This window comes from Aureobasidium pullulans (genome assembly GCF_000721785.1).
Source record: "Aureobasidium pullulans EXF-150 unplaced genomic scaffold scaffold_3, whole genome shotgun sequence".
Lineage (NCBI taxonomy): Eukaryota > Fungi > Ascomycota > Dothideomycetes > Dothideales > Saccotheciaceae > Aureobasidium > Aureobasidium pullulans.
This window is the reverse complement of record NW_021941023.1, coordinates 1,380,478-1,396,997: the sequence shown is the minus strand read 5'-3', so window position 1 is coordinate 1,396,997 and position 16,520 is coordinate 1,380,478. Positions and strand designations below refer to the sequence as shown.

General features: G+C 49.2%; 6 protein-coding genes across 6 annotated transcripts; 3 read left to right on the top strand and 3 right to left on the bottom strand.

Moving 5' to 3' along the window:
- Nucleotides 1-218: 218 nt before the first annotated feature.
- On the bottom strand, nucleotides 219-3,420 carry M438DRAFT_312939 (uncharacterized protein). Its single transcript, XM_029902535.1, has 5 exons — nucleotides 2,912-3,420; nucleotides 1,687-2,839; nucleotides 1,374-1,634; nucleotides 1,180-1,324; nucleotides 219-1,127 (listed from the first exon to the last, which is right to left on the bottom strand). Exons 1-5 carry the CDS (start codon nucleotides 3,136-3,138, stop codon nucleotides 274-276), a joined length of 2,640 nt encoding a protein of 879 aa, XP_029764119.1. The 5' UTR covers nucleotides 3,139-3,420; the 3' UTR covers nucleotides 219-273.
- A 351-nt stretch (nucleotides 3,421-3,771) lies between these two features.
- M438DRAFT_394942 (major facilitator superfamily protein) lies at nucleotides 3,772-5,535 on the bottom strand. Its single transcript, XM_029909182.1, has 2 exons — nucleotides 5,100-5,535; nucleotides 3,772-5,036 (listed from the first exon to the last, which is right to left on the bottom strand). Exons 1-2 carry the CDS (start codon nucleotides 5,391-5,393, stop codon nucleotides 3,810-3,812), a joined length of 1,521 nt encoding a protein of 506 aa, XP_029764118.1. The 5' UTR covers nucleotides 5,394-5,535; the 3' UTR covers nucleotides 3,772-3,809.
- Nucleotides 5,536-5,792: 257 nt separating this feature from the next.
- On the bottom strand, nucleotides 5,793-6,763 carry M438DRAFT_343042 (uncharacterized protein). Its single transcript, XM_029904893.1, has 2 exons — nucleotides 6,465-6,763; nucleotides 5,793-6,414 (listed from the first exon to the last, which is right to left on the bottom strand). Exons 1-2 carry the CDS (start codon nucleotides 6,502-6,504, stop codon nucleotides 5,888-5,890), a joined length of 567 nt encoding a protein of 188 aa, XP_029764117.1. The 5' UTR covers nucleotides 6,505-6,763; the 3' UTR covers nucleotides 5,793-5,887.
- A 209-nt stretch (nucleotides 6,764-6,972) lies between these two features.
- On the top strand, nucleotides 6,973-7,814 carry M438DRAFT_372237 (short-chain dehydrogenase; the record flags this gene model as incomplete). Its single annotated transcript, XM_029908335.1, has 2 exons — nucleotides 6,973-7,709; nucleotides 7,763-7,814. The coding sequence occupies 2 exons, from the start codon at nucleotides 6,973-6,975 to the stop codon at nucleotides 7,812-7,814; spliced, it is 789 nt and encodes a 262-aa protein (XP_029764116.1).
- Nucleotides 7,815-8,523: 709 nt separating this feature from the next.
- M438DRAFT_266926 (chitin synthase, class II) lies at nucleotides 8,524-11,477 on the top strand (the record flags this gene model as incomplete). The annotated part of the gene is made up of 2 exons (XM_029900144.1): nucleotides 8,524-10,183; nucleotides 10,237-11,477. 2 exons carry the CDS (start codon nucleotides 8,524-8,526, stop codon nucleotides 11,475-11,477), a joined length of 2,901 nt encoding a protein of 966 aa, XP_029764115.1.
- A 1,603-nt stretch (nucleotides 11,478-13,080) lies between these two features.
- On the top strand, nucleotides 13,081-14,272 carry M438DRAFT_394939 (GPR1/FUN34/YaaH-class plasma membrane protein-like protein; the record flags this gene model as incomplete). The annotated part of the gene is made up of 5 exons (XM_029909181.1): nucleotides 13,081-13,189; nucleotides 13,239-13,410; nucleotides 13,460-13,604; nucleotides 13,659-13,827; nucleotides 13,884-14,272. The coding sequence occupies exons 1-5, from the start codon at nucleotides 13,105-13,107 to the stop codon at nucleotides 14,270-14,272; spliced, it is 960 nt and encodes a 319-aa protein (XP_029764114.1). The 5' UTR covers nucleotides 13,081-13,104.
- Nucleotides 14,273-16,520: the final 2,248 nt, after the last annotated feature.

Below are 16,520 nucleotides of genomic sequence, written 5' to 3'. Positions count from 1 at the left end.
GCGACAAGTCTGCCATCTCGAGAGTCGCTCTTTCTTCTTTCTGTTCTGGCTTAAGCATGTGATTGTGGGGTAGACGCGGTGCTTGGCATACACTATCCGAAAAAAGGAAGGATGTCTTACGGGAGATAGACCATCTCTTCGCACAGGTTCTCTTAGCTCGAGAGGATTGTAAAATGCTACAGCCACATCTGGTCGATTCAACAGTACATGGGAGTAAGGGAGCCTGAAAATTTGATTGTTTAGTCTGTCCAAAAATGTTCGTTTTGCTCGTTTTTATATACTGCGGCATAATGAGAGGTTGTTCAACACTCGGATGACTTTGCGTCCGACTCCAAATCTCCCAATCTCTGAAACTAGTTTTGATCCTTCCAAAAGCACCCGCTGTGGACCGCCCGCGCCTCGGATACTTCCCACTCCTCTTAGAGTAGGTGCCATATCCCTGCCATCTCTTACGAATGATCTTACCAGGTCCGGCTCAAGTGGTTGGTCCAAGGCGATGCTGATCGGGTGGCCTTGGGTATCCGAGAATCGTCGCTGTAGTGGTGGTCTGTTTGCTATAGCTGTAGTTGTGAATGCTCCATATGCCCAGAGGGTAAGTGTGGCCAGTAAGACTGCTGACGGCTCATAGAAGCTGTTTGTGTGGAAACTTCGAATATGCTTTAACAATATTCCCGCATGTAAGGCTGCGAGTCGAGCTTTGCTTTCGTCTTCGATCACCCACTTGCGTATCGATGTACGCAGGTTCGCCATCTGTGCTGTGCCAATACTTGTGTCTTCCTTCGTCATTCCGTACGCCAGGTCGCAGATGTTTTGGAAAGGTGCGAATAACACGATTCTCGCCAGATGTAGGTGTAGTATGGTTGGATGTTCCATGCCAGATGCTGCATTGACGACATTGTTGGCACTCCATTGGAGCACTTCTAGCGAATCGCAGACTGAGTCCCTCCAGAGGGCGAATGTCGACATTTGGTGAGGTCGCGGTTGAGACCGAATCTCAGCTCTTTCCATCTCCCAGCTTTGATGGTAGAAGCCGTGGAGAAGGATTATGCGGCTGAATTCACCCATTGTGCTTTGTAAGTCTTTGTGGTCTTGTAGAGTTTGCAAAGCCGACAGAAGTGTTAAGTTGGCTATCTCTTCCATCAGCAATGTTCGGCGTGGAGAAAGCTTCTGACAACTTACGCGGCGAAAATTGGAAAATGTGGTGCCATTGTAAGGCTGACTTTGTTTCCCATAATACCTCTTGACATGGTAAAGGTATTCTCCCGTCTTCTAGCGTAAGTCTCGGCTGCACCTGAAAATGATATGCCCACATCGTGTCAAGCATCTGTTGCGTATTAGCATTGATGCGATTGACCATTCTCCATGACACTCACCCATATCGCATATCCTGTCCGTCGACAAGACTCTAGTTGAACCCATCGTTCCCAAAATTCGGCCTCGTGGCCTTCAGGTGCGAAGGTCGTGAACCCTGCTTCGGACATTTTCCACTCGAGCTGACAGAATGCAACCAGGTCTGTCAAAAATTCATTGTAAGCGGATTCTTGCCAGCTTTCCTCGCCGCTGTAAATCTGGTTGATACATGCTAGTAGCTTTGTCTGACAAAGAGTGATGCGGTCAATCGTTTCGTGGGGATCCTGAGTTTGTTAGTACAATCAATTGTAGAGTCACCATGGGCCGAATTATTACCAAGGCTGAGATGGCACGGCGCAAGAACTCGTCCAGACACAGAGAATACTCTTCTGCTTGTTCGAAGTCCGACATATGGCTTCCAATCGTTACGATTACTAAACTGAGAATCCAATGAGATGTGTTGAGGTTCAATGTCGGATGGTGAAGTATAGGCATCACAGGATGAAAGCGCTCAAAGTATAGTTTGACCAGAGCGTTCAAGGTCTTCCGTGATGGGAAGCAGCTTGATCCATATACTGGTTGGTGTGCAGTCAAACCTGTACAGACAGCGATGAAAGACCTGTGGATGGCTGAATATGTCTGCTCAGATAACATGTCGAAGCTGGTGTAGTCATCACTCTGGAAGGCTGGCAAAACATCACCCGACAATGGAAAGTTGTATCGACGTCTTCGACTCAGGTAGCTGGTTGATGGATTGAAAGACCTGTGGAAAGTGCCTCGTAGATCCGATTGGTCATGAGCAGACTCTCCTTGATGGCTTGCAAGCGTGAGCTGTGACGTCGGACTGTTGGAGTCCATGACAGCTGTTCTGGACCTCAAGTTGGGCACAAGCCTTGGCCTCCGTGACAACTGGTCCAGGCTCGCATGCCGATCTCTTGACAGTGATGAGGTGTATGTTATCTCGAACGAGGCTTCAGTGCCAGAATAGGATCCTGCGAATGGCGACAAGGCTGTTTGCTGTCCATTGGAATCTTGTAGTGATAGGCCATGGATATATGTCGGAAGCGAGCCTGGGGGAAGATGGTTGGATTGGGATGCTGTCTCTGGATGCGGGTTGTAATTCCATGTATCTGAAACGTTCAGGGCATGATGTTCCGGAAATGGCACGGCATGGCCGACATATGGTAGTGACTGCTCCAGCTGTCGAGGGAATGACGCAGACTCGAGCATTGAAGACGAAGCATTTTCCGACGTTCCGGGCGTTGATGGGAAGTCCGATATAGCAGATGAAGGTGAGTCCTGTGCTTGGGCTGGGCTTGCGGCGCTTGGATACACGCAATCAGTCTGTTTCACTGTGCACCTCTCGCATGGCATGGTACCATTACAGCGGACCTTACTACCGGCACATTCCTTGCAGGCTCTTGCTCCCTTGAGTTTAGATACACCAGGGTCTTTCTGGTGTATCAACTCATGCCGTTGAAGCGTATCTCTGTTCAAAAGACGAGTCAGCGGCTCTGATGGTTTGGTGAGGGCGAACAAATCGTTCTCGGAAATGACGTACAATCGATTGAACCCCTTTCCACAAGCTACGCACTTGAAAGAACGAGCCTCGCCGTGACTGTTGGCATGGCGTCTCAAGTGCTCTATTCGGCCAAAAATGCGGTGGCATACTTGACATTCAAAATTGGTATCATCTCGTCGTCTTCTTTTCCTGTTGCTGACAGAAGCCGAGGACTCTTCCGGGGCTTCCAGAAGTTCTTCTTTGGTGAGTTCGTTGTTCTCGAACATGTTCAAGCATCTGCAGTTCGCTGCAGCTACAGGAAGCCACGATTTTGAGACGTGCGCCGCAGTGACACCTCTTGCATGGCAGTGGCGGATAGAGGAACCTGGGGCAGGAACCGGGGTAGATGTTGTTTCGAAGATGCATTATTACTCGATTAATTAACCGCCGTCACTGACGAACGACGAGCGATGATGGATGAAGCCTTCGTGGAGACGCGTGGGGAACGTAATTAACCGTTGGATGAGGACGATCTCATAATCAACCGGACTTGCAAACCATCAGTCTTGCGACCACGAAGGTACCCGGTCTAGAAGCGAGTCTAGAAAACATCCGCAGGATGAGAGATCGGCCGAAATTAGAACTCAATTCTCAAAGACTGTTTTGTCAACGGAGAGAAAAGACTCGGGGAGCGAAATCTCAACAGCGCCGAACTCAATACGAGGGCGGTCAAAAGGCACAATACCTCGAGGCCGGCTGAGTCGAGTTGAAAGTGCTGCAACACATACACGTCCTCTTTCTCGCGTATGGCCCCATCTCTGAAAAAAAGGTTAGATGTCCTCAGTGTGGCCCTTGCTGGCTGGGGAAGCTTGGACCAAATGCGACTCATACCGCTTTCTCTGAAATATCAGGTCTGACCAAATCCGCCGTGTTCATCGTTCTGGCATTTATCTATATGTTACTGACTAGCTTTCTCTTCGTCTTCGAGAGCTACTTCGTCGGGTTTACCCGCTGACTGCCCGTCATGCTCCATCATTTCTCTCGCCCAAGGACTCCTCTGGCGCAACCTTAAACCATATCTGCTCAAAACGAATGGAATCGGCATCAGCAAAAGAGCCAAACAAGCCAATATCAGACTCGCGTATTGATATCCACCGACTTGGGTATACAACTGCCTGCCAAAAAGAGGGAATCCAGCACCCATGAGATTTCTCGACAGACCCACCGCTGCAAGAGCAGATGCACTATACATGCCATAGCTATCCTCAACATAATCGTACGTCATGAGGATCAAAGTATAGAAGCTCCAACCCCATAGTCCGCTGGCAACCACAGGACCAACCCAGCTGAGCCGGACATATGAGGTGAATGCGAAGATGAACAAGCTGATAGGAAATGTAACTCCGGCGAGTTGGCCAAGCTGTACACGTGCTTCTGGGATGTTGGTACCTCCCGCACGACCGACTCGTTTCTGGTAGTACCTCTCTTGCCAGATGTTTGTCAAGGGGCCCAGAGAGATGCCAACACAGATGCCGAGAAATGTAAGTCCAACCTGGTACGTCTCGAACCCTTTGCCAGAGGGTCCAAAGATGATATTAAAAGCACCGTTGAACAAGAAGCTCAAGCCGTAGAGGTAGCCGTTGTATACCGCTGCGAAGACGACGATTGCTTCCGTGAACAAAAATCGAAAGGGTCGCGTCAAGGCAGTACGGAAGAGCTGTCGGACGCCGCGTTGCCTCATATGCTCAGGCACATTGATGTTTTCCCGACCCGTGCGACGTCTCTCGGCTTTAGCACGACGAAGGAGGATGATGCTGTGCCTTGTCTCACCAGCCCATAGTAACGTGACAGACATGATGATCCAGAAACCGCCGCAGATGCCCAGCAATGCCCAAAAGACATCTCTCCAGCCGCGATATTGAGCCACCCAGGACATTAAAAAGTAACCAGATGGTGATCCACAGGTCGCTGCCCATAGAAAGATAGACATGGGAATACCAGTGTGCCGAACATCCCACAGATCTGCGATTGTTCCTCCGAAGTTGGCAACAGTGACAGACGAGAAGAAGCCTGATAAGAAGCGGAGAGGTAAGAAACCACCAAGATTTTCTACCAAGGCAGTACCCATGAGGAAGAGAAGGAAACATCCGTATGGAATGATGTAAAGTGGTGTTCTTCCGAAGTACTATAAAGCGTTAGTCTCCATGGCAAGGTATAATGAGCCTTAAGATGGTGCAAGAATACGTACTTCCGACAGTGGTGCGATAGACATAGGCCCTAAAGCCAACCCCAGAACATATAGACTCAATCCCAGAGTTCCTACTTCACTAGAAACTCCAAAGTCTTTCTCGAACTTGGCTGTTGCGGGACTGTATCCTGAAGCTCCCCAAGATACCGATAGATCAACCAGCGTTATAGCACCGACAACAGTCCATTTCTTCCATGTCGGCCAATTCCTGGGGTTCTCCGTGGGGTTCAAAGTTATTATCTCGACCTTCGAATGCTCGAGGGAGCTTCGAGTCTGCAAATGTTGGTCGATCATGTCGGCTGAGATGTTTCGGTTGACAAGAGACACTGAGCACGAGGCAATGTTGGCGGCTCTTCATGTTGATAAATAAGTATTCTGTTTGTTCTGTTGAATGTAGATCTGGTATGACGTCCGGCAGACGTCGATCGGATGCGCAATGGAGGCAGAGGCTTAACTTGATATAGGCAAAGCTGTAAAGCGCTTTGCTTCTTTTCAGGATCAACGGCGCCGCGCGATCCCGCAGTTACCCCATGTGGTTGTTGCACCGTATCTTTATGAAGTCACGCTTACTCCTGGCGGTCTTACGTGCGGGAGCTCATAAACAAACCTCTTCTCGTATTCATTGTATCAAAAAGTCGCATCTGAAATCTGGAGAGATTGCTTGTCCAAAACATGATCGTGGCACTTGAGTGTGGGAGAAGAAGCGGATTGTGGTTTCATTTTCTACTAACTGTAGTGACTGTCGAGATTTGGTCTAGCTGAGCTACCATGACTGAAGTAGAGTAGACTCAATCGTCGCATTGGTTACAGAAACAGCATCGTTGGCAGTCTCGAGAATTCACTCGGACTGTGTAGAACTCGAAATCGCAATCAAAATTGGACCGCTTCAGAAGCTGAGTGGACTCGGTCTTCATATCGCAATTCAACGAACGGCGTAGAGCTGGGATTGCCAGCTTGGGTCTCTGTCGATTTGAGCTAAAGGAGAGCTCGAGAGTGTAGTAGTCCAAGCTAGTAGTGATCATTGGCGTTAACACAAACTTCATTGCAATCCTTGCTTTAATACTCCAAAGAAGCATGTCCAGGGCTGAGAGCTTGTCTTTGGCCGGTTCACCAGAGATCAGAAGCGTGCCGTCGTACAAGATGACCTGAGCGAAGTAATCGACCTTGCCATTGCCGGGCAGCCAATCCGGTTGCGGCATGGCTGTTACTCGTATCCTAAGGTCGTGCACTGTCAAATCGTGCAAAAGACGGTAAGTCAATTCGGAGAGGCCATGTTCTGGCAACGGGATTGTAGAAAGCAGAATCCAGGCGTCGACTGGAATGGCTGGTTAGTGCTGTTCAATCATCGAGTCCCATATAGCATACCAGCGATCTTGGACAGTACTCGGTTGTTGGCTTGTGCCATTTCCCGACTAGCCGGCGGAGCAGGCAACCGTACTTTCTCCTAGAAGTCGAACATTGATGAATGGAGCAATAAGTTGCGGGTGTGTACGATAGCCCGGTTTCGGTCGGTCTCATTTGGCTGCTTCAGACCGCGGCGGAGGGTACGGAAGCCGACGCAGTCGCATTCTGTGGTGCCATACTGATCGAGTCCAGACATTGTACTGTGATGGTCGACCATAGCTGTGATAATATAGGAATATGACGATGCTAGAGTGATGAATGATTTGGAAGGTTGCGCCATGACATAAGGTATCTCGGACAGCTTCGGTTGTTCGGATTCAAGCTTCTGATGCCGTCATACCTGGGTAATAATTCAGCGGCGGCAGGAGCATTCCATTATTTGAGGGCCAACACTTCGGGCGTATGAACATTTCACAACTTGCAAACAACTCAGCAATCACTTTCGATACCCTATAAAATCCGGACAACCATGTCGCCTCGATCGCTAGATTTTCAGTGTGCTCTCGTCACAGGCGGTGCAGGAGGCATTGGACGAGCAATTGCCGAATACTTCATCTCTGAGGGAAAGAAGGTTATTATCTGTGGAAGAACTGAAAGCAAGCTACAGTCGACGTGCAAGGAGATCGGCGCCGACTACTATGTCCTGGACACAGGAGACATCAAGGCCATCCCAGGCTTTATCAAGAAGATTACTCAGGAACACCCGGAGCTGGACTGTCTAGTCAACAACGCTGGAGTCCAAAGACCTCTCAATGTCAACGACATGTCAGCTGAGGAGTTTCTTGAAAAGGCCGATGCTGAAGTGAACATCAATGTTCGGGGACCTATGCATCTGGCTGTGGGCTTCTTGCCCCATTTCAAGAGCAAGAAGTCGGCCGTCATCATGAATGTGTCCTCAGTACTTGGCTATATTCCATTTAGCATCATCAACCCCGTGTACAATGGCACTAAAGCGTTTGTGCACTTCAACACTATGAACCTGAGGTCTCAATTGGAGCAAGGCGGAGCTTCCATCAAGGTGGTTGAGATTGCTCCGCCAAGCGTTGGAACGGATCTGCACAGAGAAAGAGAAGACCCGGACGACAACAAGAAGCACAAGAACTCAAGTGCTCTGTCCGTCGAAGAGTTCATGGAAGAGGTCAAGAAGGGTTGGCAAGAAGACCGTGACACTATCGGAGCTGGCATGAGCCAAAAGGTGGTCGACAGGTGAGCATTGTGTTGAAAAGGGTCAAGAAGCAGCGCTAACTCAAACCCTGCAGGTGGTACGGTGAGTTTGGCCAAGAATACGCAAAGGCTGAAGGCAAGGCATGAATCAACAATGTTGTTGACAATTGAATTGTTTTGCCGCGTGGAATCGCTCGGGTATCGGATCTGCCTGGGATGCCGAAGCGCCAAGGAGGCTGTTTCCCCGGTAACTTCGGTCTTCTCCACGAAACACAAACAACATGAGTTCGTCTTTCGAGCGCCATCAAGAAAGACGGTAGGCCTAAGCAATTGTTAATTTTAATCCAAGCATCTTCTGCTTCGTCATTTTGAGCTTTCTCTGACCGCCGTTTTGACTCTCTGACCTTTGTACTCACAAGCGCCTCTTTGTAGCATGCTCATGGCTTGATTGGAAGCAGATACAGCTCTACATTCCTCGCCTATCGCGCCGTCACTCATTACACCTGCCGCCAACATGGCATCTCGCTATGGCGACTCGTCTGTCTACAGCGACAACGAGGGTACGCCCGGGTCGCGCAATGCATCGACCATGAGACTACTTACCCACATCGACGAAAGTCCATTCGAAGAGTATGTTCAGCATTCTTCTCAGCCCCGAAAGTCGGTCCCAGTCGACTCCAGACCAGAGCAAAACAGCCGCTCGAGATTCAGCGTGCCTAGAAAGCAACCGAAAGAGCGTGATGCCATAAAAGACCTTCTTGAGGAGGCCCAGACGTCGCTGTCGCAAAACAAGAAAGACTTGAAGAACCCAAACTTAACAAACAACTCTAGAGAAGCCGCAGAGGAGATTCCACCCATGCCCGCTACCTTCGTCCCATACCATCCCTCGCGCCCACCCTCACGAGCCGTCTCGATCGTCGACGCAGCTCCCAATCTCCCACCTCCCTCAGATGCGCCGCCCTTCTACTACGACAGACCCGAGTCCCGCACCTCCCACTCTCCTTCGCGCTCATGGTCCCCTACCCGTACCTCGCTCGATTACACTGTCCCGCCCTCCTACAACGCTCCCTACGAACCCGCCGACATCAACGGAAGTCCGAGACCTGGCTCACCTTCTAGCAAATATGGTGGCAGCTCGAAGCGTCCTCTTCCCCCAGCACCACTCTTTGCGGGCGTACGACCGAACTCTTCTGATGGCGACAAGGACCTCTCTGACATGACCGCCATACCGATCGATGGTGATGACGACCCCTTCACCGACGACGAGCGACCAGACCTTCTCAAAACCGACTCCTTCATGTCCGAATCGAGCTTTAACGAAGATGATTACGATGAAAAAGGCAACTACGAGCCAGCACCAAATGGAAAGCAAGAACGTCGCGGCGCAAGACCAGCCGTTATGTCGAGGAAAGAAGTCAAACTGATCAATGGAGAGCTCATTCTGGAGTGCAAGATTCCTACCATCCTCTACTCTTTCTTACCACGTCGCGATGATATCGAATTCACGCACATGCGTTACACGGCTGTCACGTGCGATCCTAACGAGTTCGTCGAGCGTGGCTACAAGCTCCGTCAGCAGATCGGCAATACCACTCGCGAGACCGAGCTGCTCATCTGTGTTACCATGTACAACGAGAACGAGCTCGACTTCACCCGTACCATGCACGGTGTTATGCGCAATGTCGCCCACTTCTGCAGTCGTCAAAAGTCTAGAACTTGGGGCAAGGATGGCTGGAAGAAGATTGTCATCTGTATCATTGCAGACGGTCGCAAAAAGGTCCATCCCCGAACTCTGGATGCTCTCGCTGCCATGGGTGTGTACCAGGATGGTATTGCAAAGAACTCGGTCAATCAGCGCGAAGTCATTGGCCACGTCTACGAGTACACCACTCAAGTATCTCTCGATCCGGATCTCAAATTCAAGGGAGCCGAGAAAGGTATTGTACCTTGCCAGATGATCTTCTGCATGAAAGAGAAAAACGCAAAGAAGCTCAACAGTCATCGTTGGTTCTTCAATGCTTTCGGACAAGCGCTGAAGCCCAATGTCTGTATCTTGCTCGATGTTGGTACGAGACCTGGAGATACTTCATTGTATCACCTATGGAAAGCTTTCGACAACGACTCAAATGTTGCAGGCGCTGCTGGTGAGATCAAGGCTGGCAAGGGAAAGAATTGGCTCGGCTTATTCAACCCGCTCGTTGCATCCCAAAATTTCGAGTACAAGATGTCAAATATTCTTGACAAGCCTCTCGAATCTGTCTTTGGTTACATCACCGTCTTGCCTGGCGCTCTGAGTGCTTACCGCTTCCACGCTCTTCAGAACGACGAAACCGGACATGGACCGCTCAGTCAGTACTTCAAGGGCGAGACCCTACACGGTCAAAATGCCGATGTGTTCACCGCAAACATGTACCTTGCTGAGGATCGTATCCTCTGTTGGGAGCTGGTAGCCAAGCGCAACGAATCTTGGGTGCTAAAGTACGTCAGACAAGCCACCGGTGAAACCGACGTGCCTGGTAAGTGATTGTGCAAAATCAAGAACAACAGGACCCTGCTAACAACCTCCCAGACGCTGTTCCAGAGTTCATCTCTCAACGCCGAAGATGGCTGAACGGTGCCTTTTTCGCCGCTGTCTACTCTCTCCTGCACTTCAAACAAATCTGGAGCACGTCCCATTCTCCTATCCGCAAAGCTCTTCTGCACGTTGAATTCGTCTATCAGTTCATCCAACTCACTTTTACTTGGTTCTCTCTTGGAAACTTCTACCTGACATTTTACTTTGTTGCTGGCTCGCTCTCGGACCCCAAAATTGATCCTACTGGAAGCAAGGTCAATCTCTGCAAATATGTTTTTACAATCCTACGATATGCCTGCGTCTTGACGATCGCTATGAACTTCATCCTGAGTATGGGCAATCGACCTCAAGGATCGAAGAAGATGTTCCTTGGATCAATGGTCATTTACGGTGTCGTCATGGCTTACACGACTTTCGCATCAATATGGATTGTGGTGAAGGAGTTTGAAGCGGGCACAATGGAGTTGGGCAACAACCTCTTCACAAACTTCATTGTCAGTACGCTCAGCACTATCGGTCTCTACTTCTTGATGTCCTTCCTCTACCTGGATCCTTGGCACATGTTCACTAGCTCTGCTCAGTATTTCGGAATGCTGCCCAGCTACATCTGCACACTCCAAATCTTCGCGTTCTGCAATGCCCATGATATCTCCTGGGGCACAAAGGGTGACAACACCGTCAGCACAGATTTAGGCGCTGCAAAGGCTTCAAAGGGCGGCACCGTCGAGCTTGAAATGCCGAGTGAGCAGCTTGACATTGACAGCGGTTACGACACCGCTCTTCGCAATCTTCGTGACCGCATCGAGGTCGTGGAGCCACCCCCGAGTGCAGCACAGCAACAAGAGGACTATTACCGCGGTGTCCGAACGTACATGGTCACGATCTGGATGTCAACAAATGCCATTCTTGCAATGGCTGTCAGTGGAGCATACGGCGAGACAGGCATCTCCAACAACGTCTACCTCAAGTTTATCCTCTGGGCTGTCGCTATCCTGGCTCTGTTCCGTGCCATTGGTTCCTCGACTTTCCTGTTCATCAACGGTCTTCATTCCATCATGGAAGGCAAGCTTAAATTCAGCGATCGCAGCTCCACAGGTAGTAAGACTACCTCGAGAAGACGATACGGCTGGCGCAGCAAGCTACCTAGCTTCAGCTTCCTCGATGGAAGCGGTACCTGGATCAGTGACAGGGCTGGAGACGCAACTGCTGGAATCAAGAGAGTGTTCCGCAAATGATTTGAACGACTTGTACCTTTTGTTTCAATGTCCGGAATAGATGGACGATAAATTGGCGTTGAAGATTGGTTTCGTTTCTCGGCGATGGAAAGAATTGGTGGTTTTACGTTGTAACGCATGTATCATAATGACCCTTTACTTGAGTACTTTTCTCCGAATTAATTTGTTCGCAGAGTTGAGCGATTTCTCCTCTGGCCAGTCTCTCAGCTCGGTCCGTCGTCAATGAGCCTGACCTGTGCGATGTTCTTTCTGTTGGCCAAGCCGGATCTTGAGCGCAACATGTTCCCAGGTCGATCGATGAGGAGGTCAACTCAGATGGTGCAACAATGATCTTGCCGATTTTGACGCGCCAATATTCCCACAGATCGCCTTGGGAGAAAGAACGGCGGCTGCGTAGCAACCGCTTGAGCGAGCCTGCCATTTTATCTAGCCACCTCGGAAATGATGTCACGCAAATCTCTCGACTCGACCCCAGCTCTTGCCTTCCAACTTCATGCCTTTTTCACTTTGCAGAAGAATCGCCAACCCAACTTGTGACTCATCAAACACCCAAGATCAGAAGCAAAAATACTTTCTGTCGGAATTCAAGACGAGATCACCACTAGCCGCATGCCCGGTGGCCTTGGGCGCTTGGAGTGTAGGTCGTTTTCCCCTCGTTTTCGCGCGGGGTCGTCTCCCAAGACACGTCCAATCGTATCGCGGTGCCTTGCCTATGGCCGAGAGTCTCTTGCTTTGTACCTCAGGTAGCGATGATCTTGATACAGAACAGCTCTGGTCTGGTTCATCGAGTCCACGATGCCGAGAAAGGCATGCTGTGTACAATTCACCTGCATTCTACGCGTGGGGGTCGACACAAGAGGAGGTCAAGACATGCTGCTGAGAAACTGACACTCCAACTGATTAGCAAGACCGACATCACATCTATCGTTTCTCACGACAGCGACTGCTGTGAGAGCTTGGTTCGATGGATCTCCATGCGAGCACAGAGGTCCACCCCCGGATCTACTCCCCATACTCACCCCAGACTTGATTGCGGGGAAGCTCCTAAACGCTAACCTTGTTATAGCTGGACTATCTCCAAGTTTCCGCATGCCCGGACTACTACTATTAATGTCATGAATCGTTTCGGGCTTATCTTGTACTACACGCTTTTCATAGGCTGAGATATGAGCAAAGACATGTACAGCACGTAGTAATCGTCAAGTCAGCCATCTCGCATGGCCATCTGTCCGAGCTCTTCTAGACATAACGTGGCTTCCATTGCAAGGTATGAGCTATGCAACGACCAAGCCAACCGCTCAACCGGGAGGAGGCGTCTGGGGTAGCTTCGAGCGGCGTGCGGCTGGTCGATCAGATCAAGCCCTTTCCACAAAGTCAGGAGATCATGGGCCGTTCGTGACCAGACCAATGCGGCGGGGTATGGATTATCTACGCACGCTGCTGTCGAGTTTAGTGAGTGTTGTGCTATCCGAGACGGGGCCATCGGATGTGGTGCAGCCGCGCGTTGAAGCCGCATTTGCAGAAGGTATATATGCAGGTATCCTCTGTTGTGGCATCAGTCATTCCCCTCCCCTATCACATATCCATTCCTATCATTCTTCCTTAGCATATTCATAATACCATCAAGATGGCAAACGAGGCAAACTACAACGGGGCCAACGACCATCTGAACCACCTTGCTAGCCCTCCATTGGAGAAGGACTTCAGTCATGGTAAGCATTTACATTTCAGCTGTATTGGATAGGGCTGACAAAGTACTAGACTACCACAACAACAACATCGGAAACGACATGGATAGCGAGACTGCGTTGCAGAGAATCCGTACAGCTGGTAGCATCTCGATCTCTCCTGAGCTCTTCGAGAAAATCTATCTCTCTCCTCAGAACAAGGTCGCTGGTGAATTGAGAAAGACATTTGGTAACCCTACACCACTGTAAGTGTGCTCTCACTTTCTTTCGTGACATCACTAACACCTCATACAGCGCTCTGGTCGGCTTCCTTCTCAGCTTGACACCCCTGAGTTGCATGTTGATGGGCTGGAGAGGTGCATCCAACACTGGCGCTGCTGATATTGGTGCCTACTTCTTCTTCGGTGGTTTGTTGATGATTCTCGGTTCTATTGGCGAGGTAAGCCCTTGACCCTACAAGAGACTCCTCCTTGCCTTTAACGAATTTCCATAGTGGCTGATCGGCAACACATTCCCATTCGTCGTCTTTGGCTCATTCGGTGCCTTTTGGTTGACCTTCGCTGCTACTCTCCAACCATTCTACAATGCATACGGCGCCTTCTCTTCAGATGCCACCGCTCCAGGAGAAGGTCTTGCAACTGTCGAATTCAACGCCAGTTTCGGTCCGTACTTAGACATTAGCAAGCTCTTTTCGACAGCTATACTGACCGTGTACCAGGGTTTTTCCTCGTCTTCATGGGCATGTTGTGTCTCTTGTACTTCATCTGCTCGCTCCGAACCAACGTTGTCTTCGCCATGATCTTCTTCACCCTCGTCCTCGCCTTCGGCTGTCTGACCGGTGCTTACTGGAACCTCGCCATCGCCTATGGTAACCCCGCCACCTCAGCCGCTAGGGCTGCTCATGCTGCAACTGCCACAAGGTGTCTTGTCGCTGCCGGAGCACTCACATTCGTTACCGACATGTGTGGGTGGTGGATCTTCTTCGCCATTATGCTCGCCGCTCTCGACTTCCCCTTCCAGCTTCCCGTCGGTGATCTCAGCACCTTCATCAAGGGCGCCAGTGACAGGAAGAAGGCAAAGGAGGAGAAGGAGAGATACAACGCATAAGCTTGAAGAGATGCTTCAACGACAGTATGGGATATGTGTCGGTGTAATCTACCGACTCGGATTTGGTATTGATGTTACGTTAGTCATGAATAATTTGTTGTAATGCCATGTACACTAGGACTTGACGGATACATGGGATAAGTGTATCTATCCGGCCGATGATCATTTTTTCGATTCATTCTTTCCAGAATCTTGTAGCTTCTATCAACGTTAAGCCTTCTCGGCTACTGCTTGGTACCTTAGCATCGTTGTTGTATCGGAAGACACCTTGCTCCTGACAGAAAGCATCTTGCCATTTGGGTGGTCACACGGTGGCATTGCATGATAGAAGAAACAACGGCACTACCCAGAGAACAGATCAATCATATGTGGATCGCACCTATGGAACAACTGTCTGCACGACATTTATATCGAATATCACGTATAATGAATAAGTACATTAGGGAACATAAGAGTCAGAAGAGAAAAAGCGTTTTTCATATTTCGATATCCAATAGCATCCAAGCAAGAAGCTTCTATCAAAGAAGCAAAAACATGACAATCCCAAATCCATATCAAATTTGAATCAGTTCTTGTAAAAATGAAAAAAGACATTTGCAGAGCAACACCGTTGAGTCGAGTCAATCATAGCAACAATCAAGTATCTCGCAAAATCAACACCACTAGCAGCCCTCAGGCAAGCCAAAACAACTCTTCTCAGCAATCTCCAACATAGCAGCAGCAGAGCTAGTGATATCAGAGTTAGTCGTGTCAGTAGGTAAAAGAGAGGACTTGTGGATGGTCAAGGTTGAGCATGATCTACACATTGAGTGGGAGCAGGATCTGCAGGTTGATGTGTAGGAGCCGTGGGTGGTTGAGCATTTGCAACAGCGCCACATGATTACCGATTTGGTGGGGGGGATTGTGGTTGGTTGAGGTGGTGGTTAGTTGTGGAGGTGGATGTGGATGTGGTGATGCTTGGGATGCTTGGGGTTGTGGTGGATATGGGTGGTTTTAGGGAGGATGTTGGGTGTGTTATATAGTCTCAAACAACATGTGTGGGTTTCTTTGATCGTGTCTCGAAGACAAAGATACTTTGAGCACGACAAACGTTGTCAAGGAGGGCTTTTTTTTTATGAATGCAGAACAAAGCGGGAAAGATGTCCGACAAAGAATTGATACAGGGAGAAGAGTGACGATCAACAAAAAACTATATCCTTGTTCGGATCAATCAATTTTGGAGGATTCGAAGAAGCAACAGTACTTTGATGAATCCAGCGTCATGATACATAGATTCGCTGCTTGTTGTAAGCACATTGGATACTTTCGGAGCAGGAATATGTTCTTGTTGGTAGAAGACAGGGTCATACCATCAGCCAAACACTAGAGCAGTTTTCGAAAAGTATTTGTGTTGTTCCAAGGATTCTGCCACAGTATTGTTGTATTCAACCAGAAGGCGCAATCGAGACTTGGAAATACTGTTTGTCTCGAGTAGTTTGTGTTGGATGGGTGGCCATTGGAGGCAGCCGCGAAGATGGCTTGCGGGATGCACCTGCCGATAACTATGTGATTCAGACTTTTTAGCTCAAGAAGAGGAAACACGACTCATGATTTCGACGAGATGAGATTCGGAAGACCTGATCGAGAAAAATAAATAGACGGCAGATGGTCCAGACTCCCACTTTCCGACTTCGCCGTTGAGATTCGGGTATTCTGCGTTGTAAACCAACGACTTTAACCAACGGCTTCACTACTGCCGACCAGCATTTACCTTGAGCCAGCGTCAGTCAAGTCGATAAGAATATATAGAAGGTCGTTTGTCGAGCGAGAAGTTGGGTATCTTCAACCTTCTTCTCCGAAAGCAAATCAGTGTGGATGTTAAATGGCATGGAATAAGTAGAATGTTGGCATATTCCAACCATTTTGAGTAGAATATTCTACCTAATTTGCGTGGAATAGAATCAGCAATTCGAATAGAATATTCCAAATTCTGACCGGTCAGGGTAGCTACGACAGCAAGAGTTAGTAATCAGACATGCAAAGCTTGTCATTGGCTGATCTCATCTTATCTGATCGATCAGATAAGATAAAATGTCTTGGCATATACTTACTAAGCTCATAAGGACAGGGTCGCTTGCCTTACAACAATGTTTGGAATTGGAATGATTCCACAAAAAAGTTGGCATAGAATAGAATAATTAGTCAGCTAGGTGGAATGGCATGGAATAGAGGCCAGATTCCAAAGATTCCATGTAACATCCACACTGAA

Coding starts and splice junctions, on each gene's coding strand:
- M438DRAFT_343042 (XM_029904893.1), bottom strand. CDS start 6,504: ATGGCACAAGCCAACAACCGAGTACTGTCCAAGATCGCTG. Junction 6,415..6,464: donor AGTACTGTCCAAGATCGCTG/GTATGCTATATG, acceptor CAGCCATTCCAG/TCGACGCCTGGATTCTGCTT.
- M438DRAFT_394942 (XM_029909182.1), bottom strand. CDS start 5,393: ATGATCGACCAACATTTGCAGACTCGAAGCTCCCTCGAGCATTCGAAG. Junction 5,037..5,099: donor CTATCGCACCACTGTCGGAA/GTACGTATTCTT, acceptor AACGCTTTATAG/TACTTCGGAAGAACACCACT.
- M438DRAFT_312939 (XM_029902535.1), bottom strand. CDS start 3,138: ATGTTCGAGAACAACGAACTCACCAAAGAAGAACTTCTGGAAGCCCCG. Junction 2,840..2,911: donor GGAAAGGGGTTCAATCGATT/GTACGTCATTTC, acceptor TCTTTTGAACAG/AGATACGCTTCAACGGCATG. Junction 1,325..1,373: donor GGACAGGATATGCGATATGG/GTGAGTGTCATG, acceptor AATACGCAACAG/ATGCTTGACACGATGTGGGC.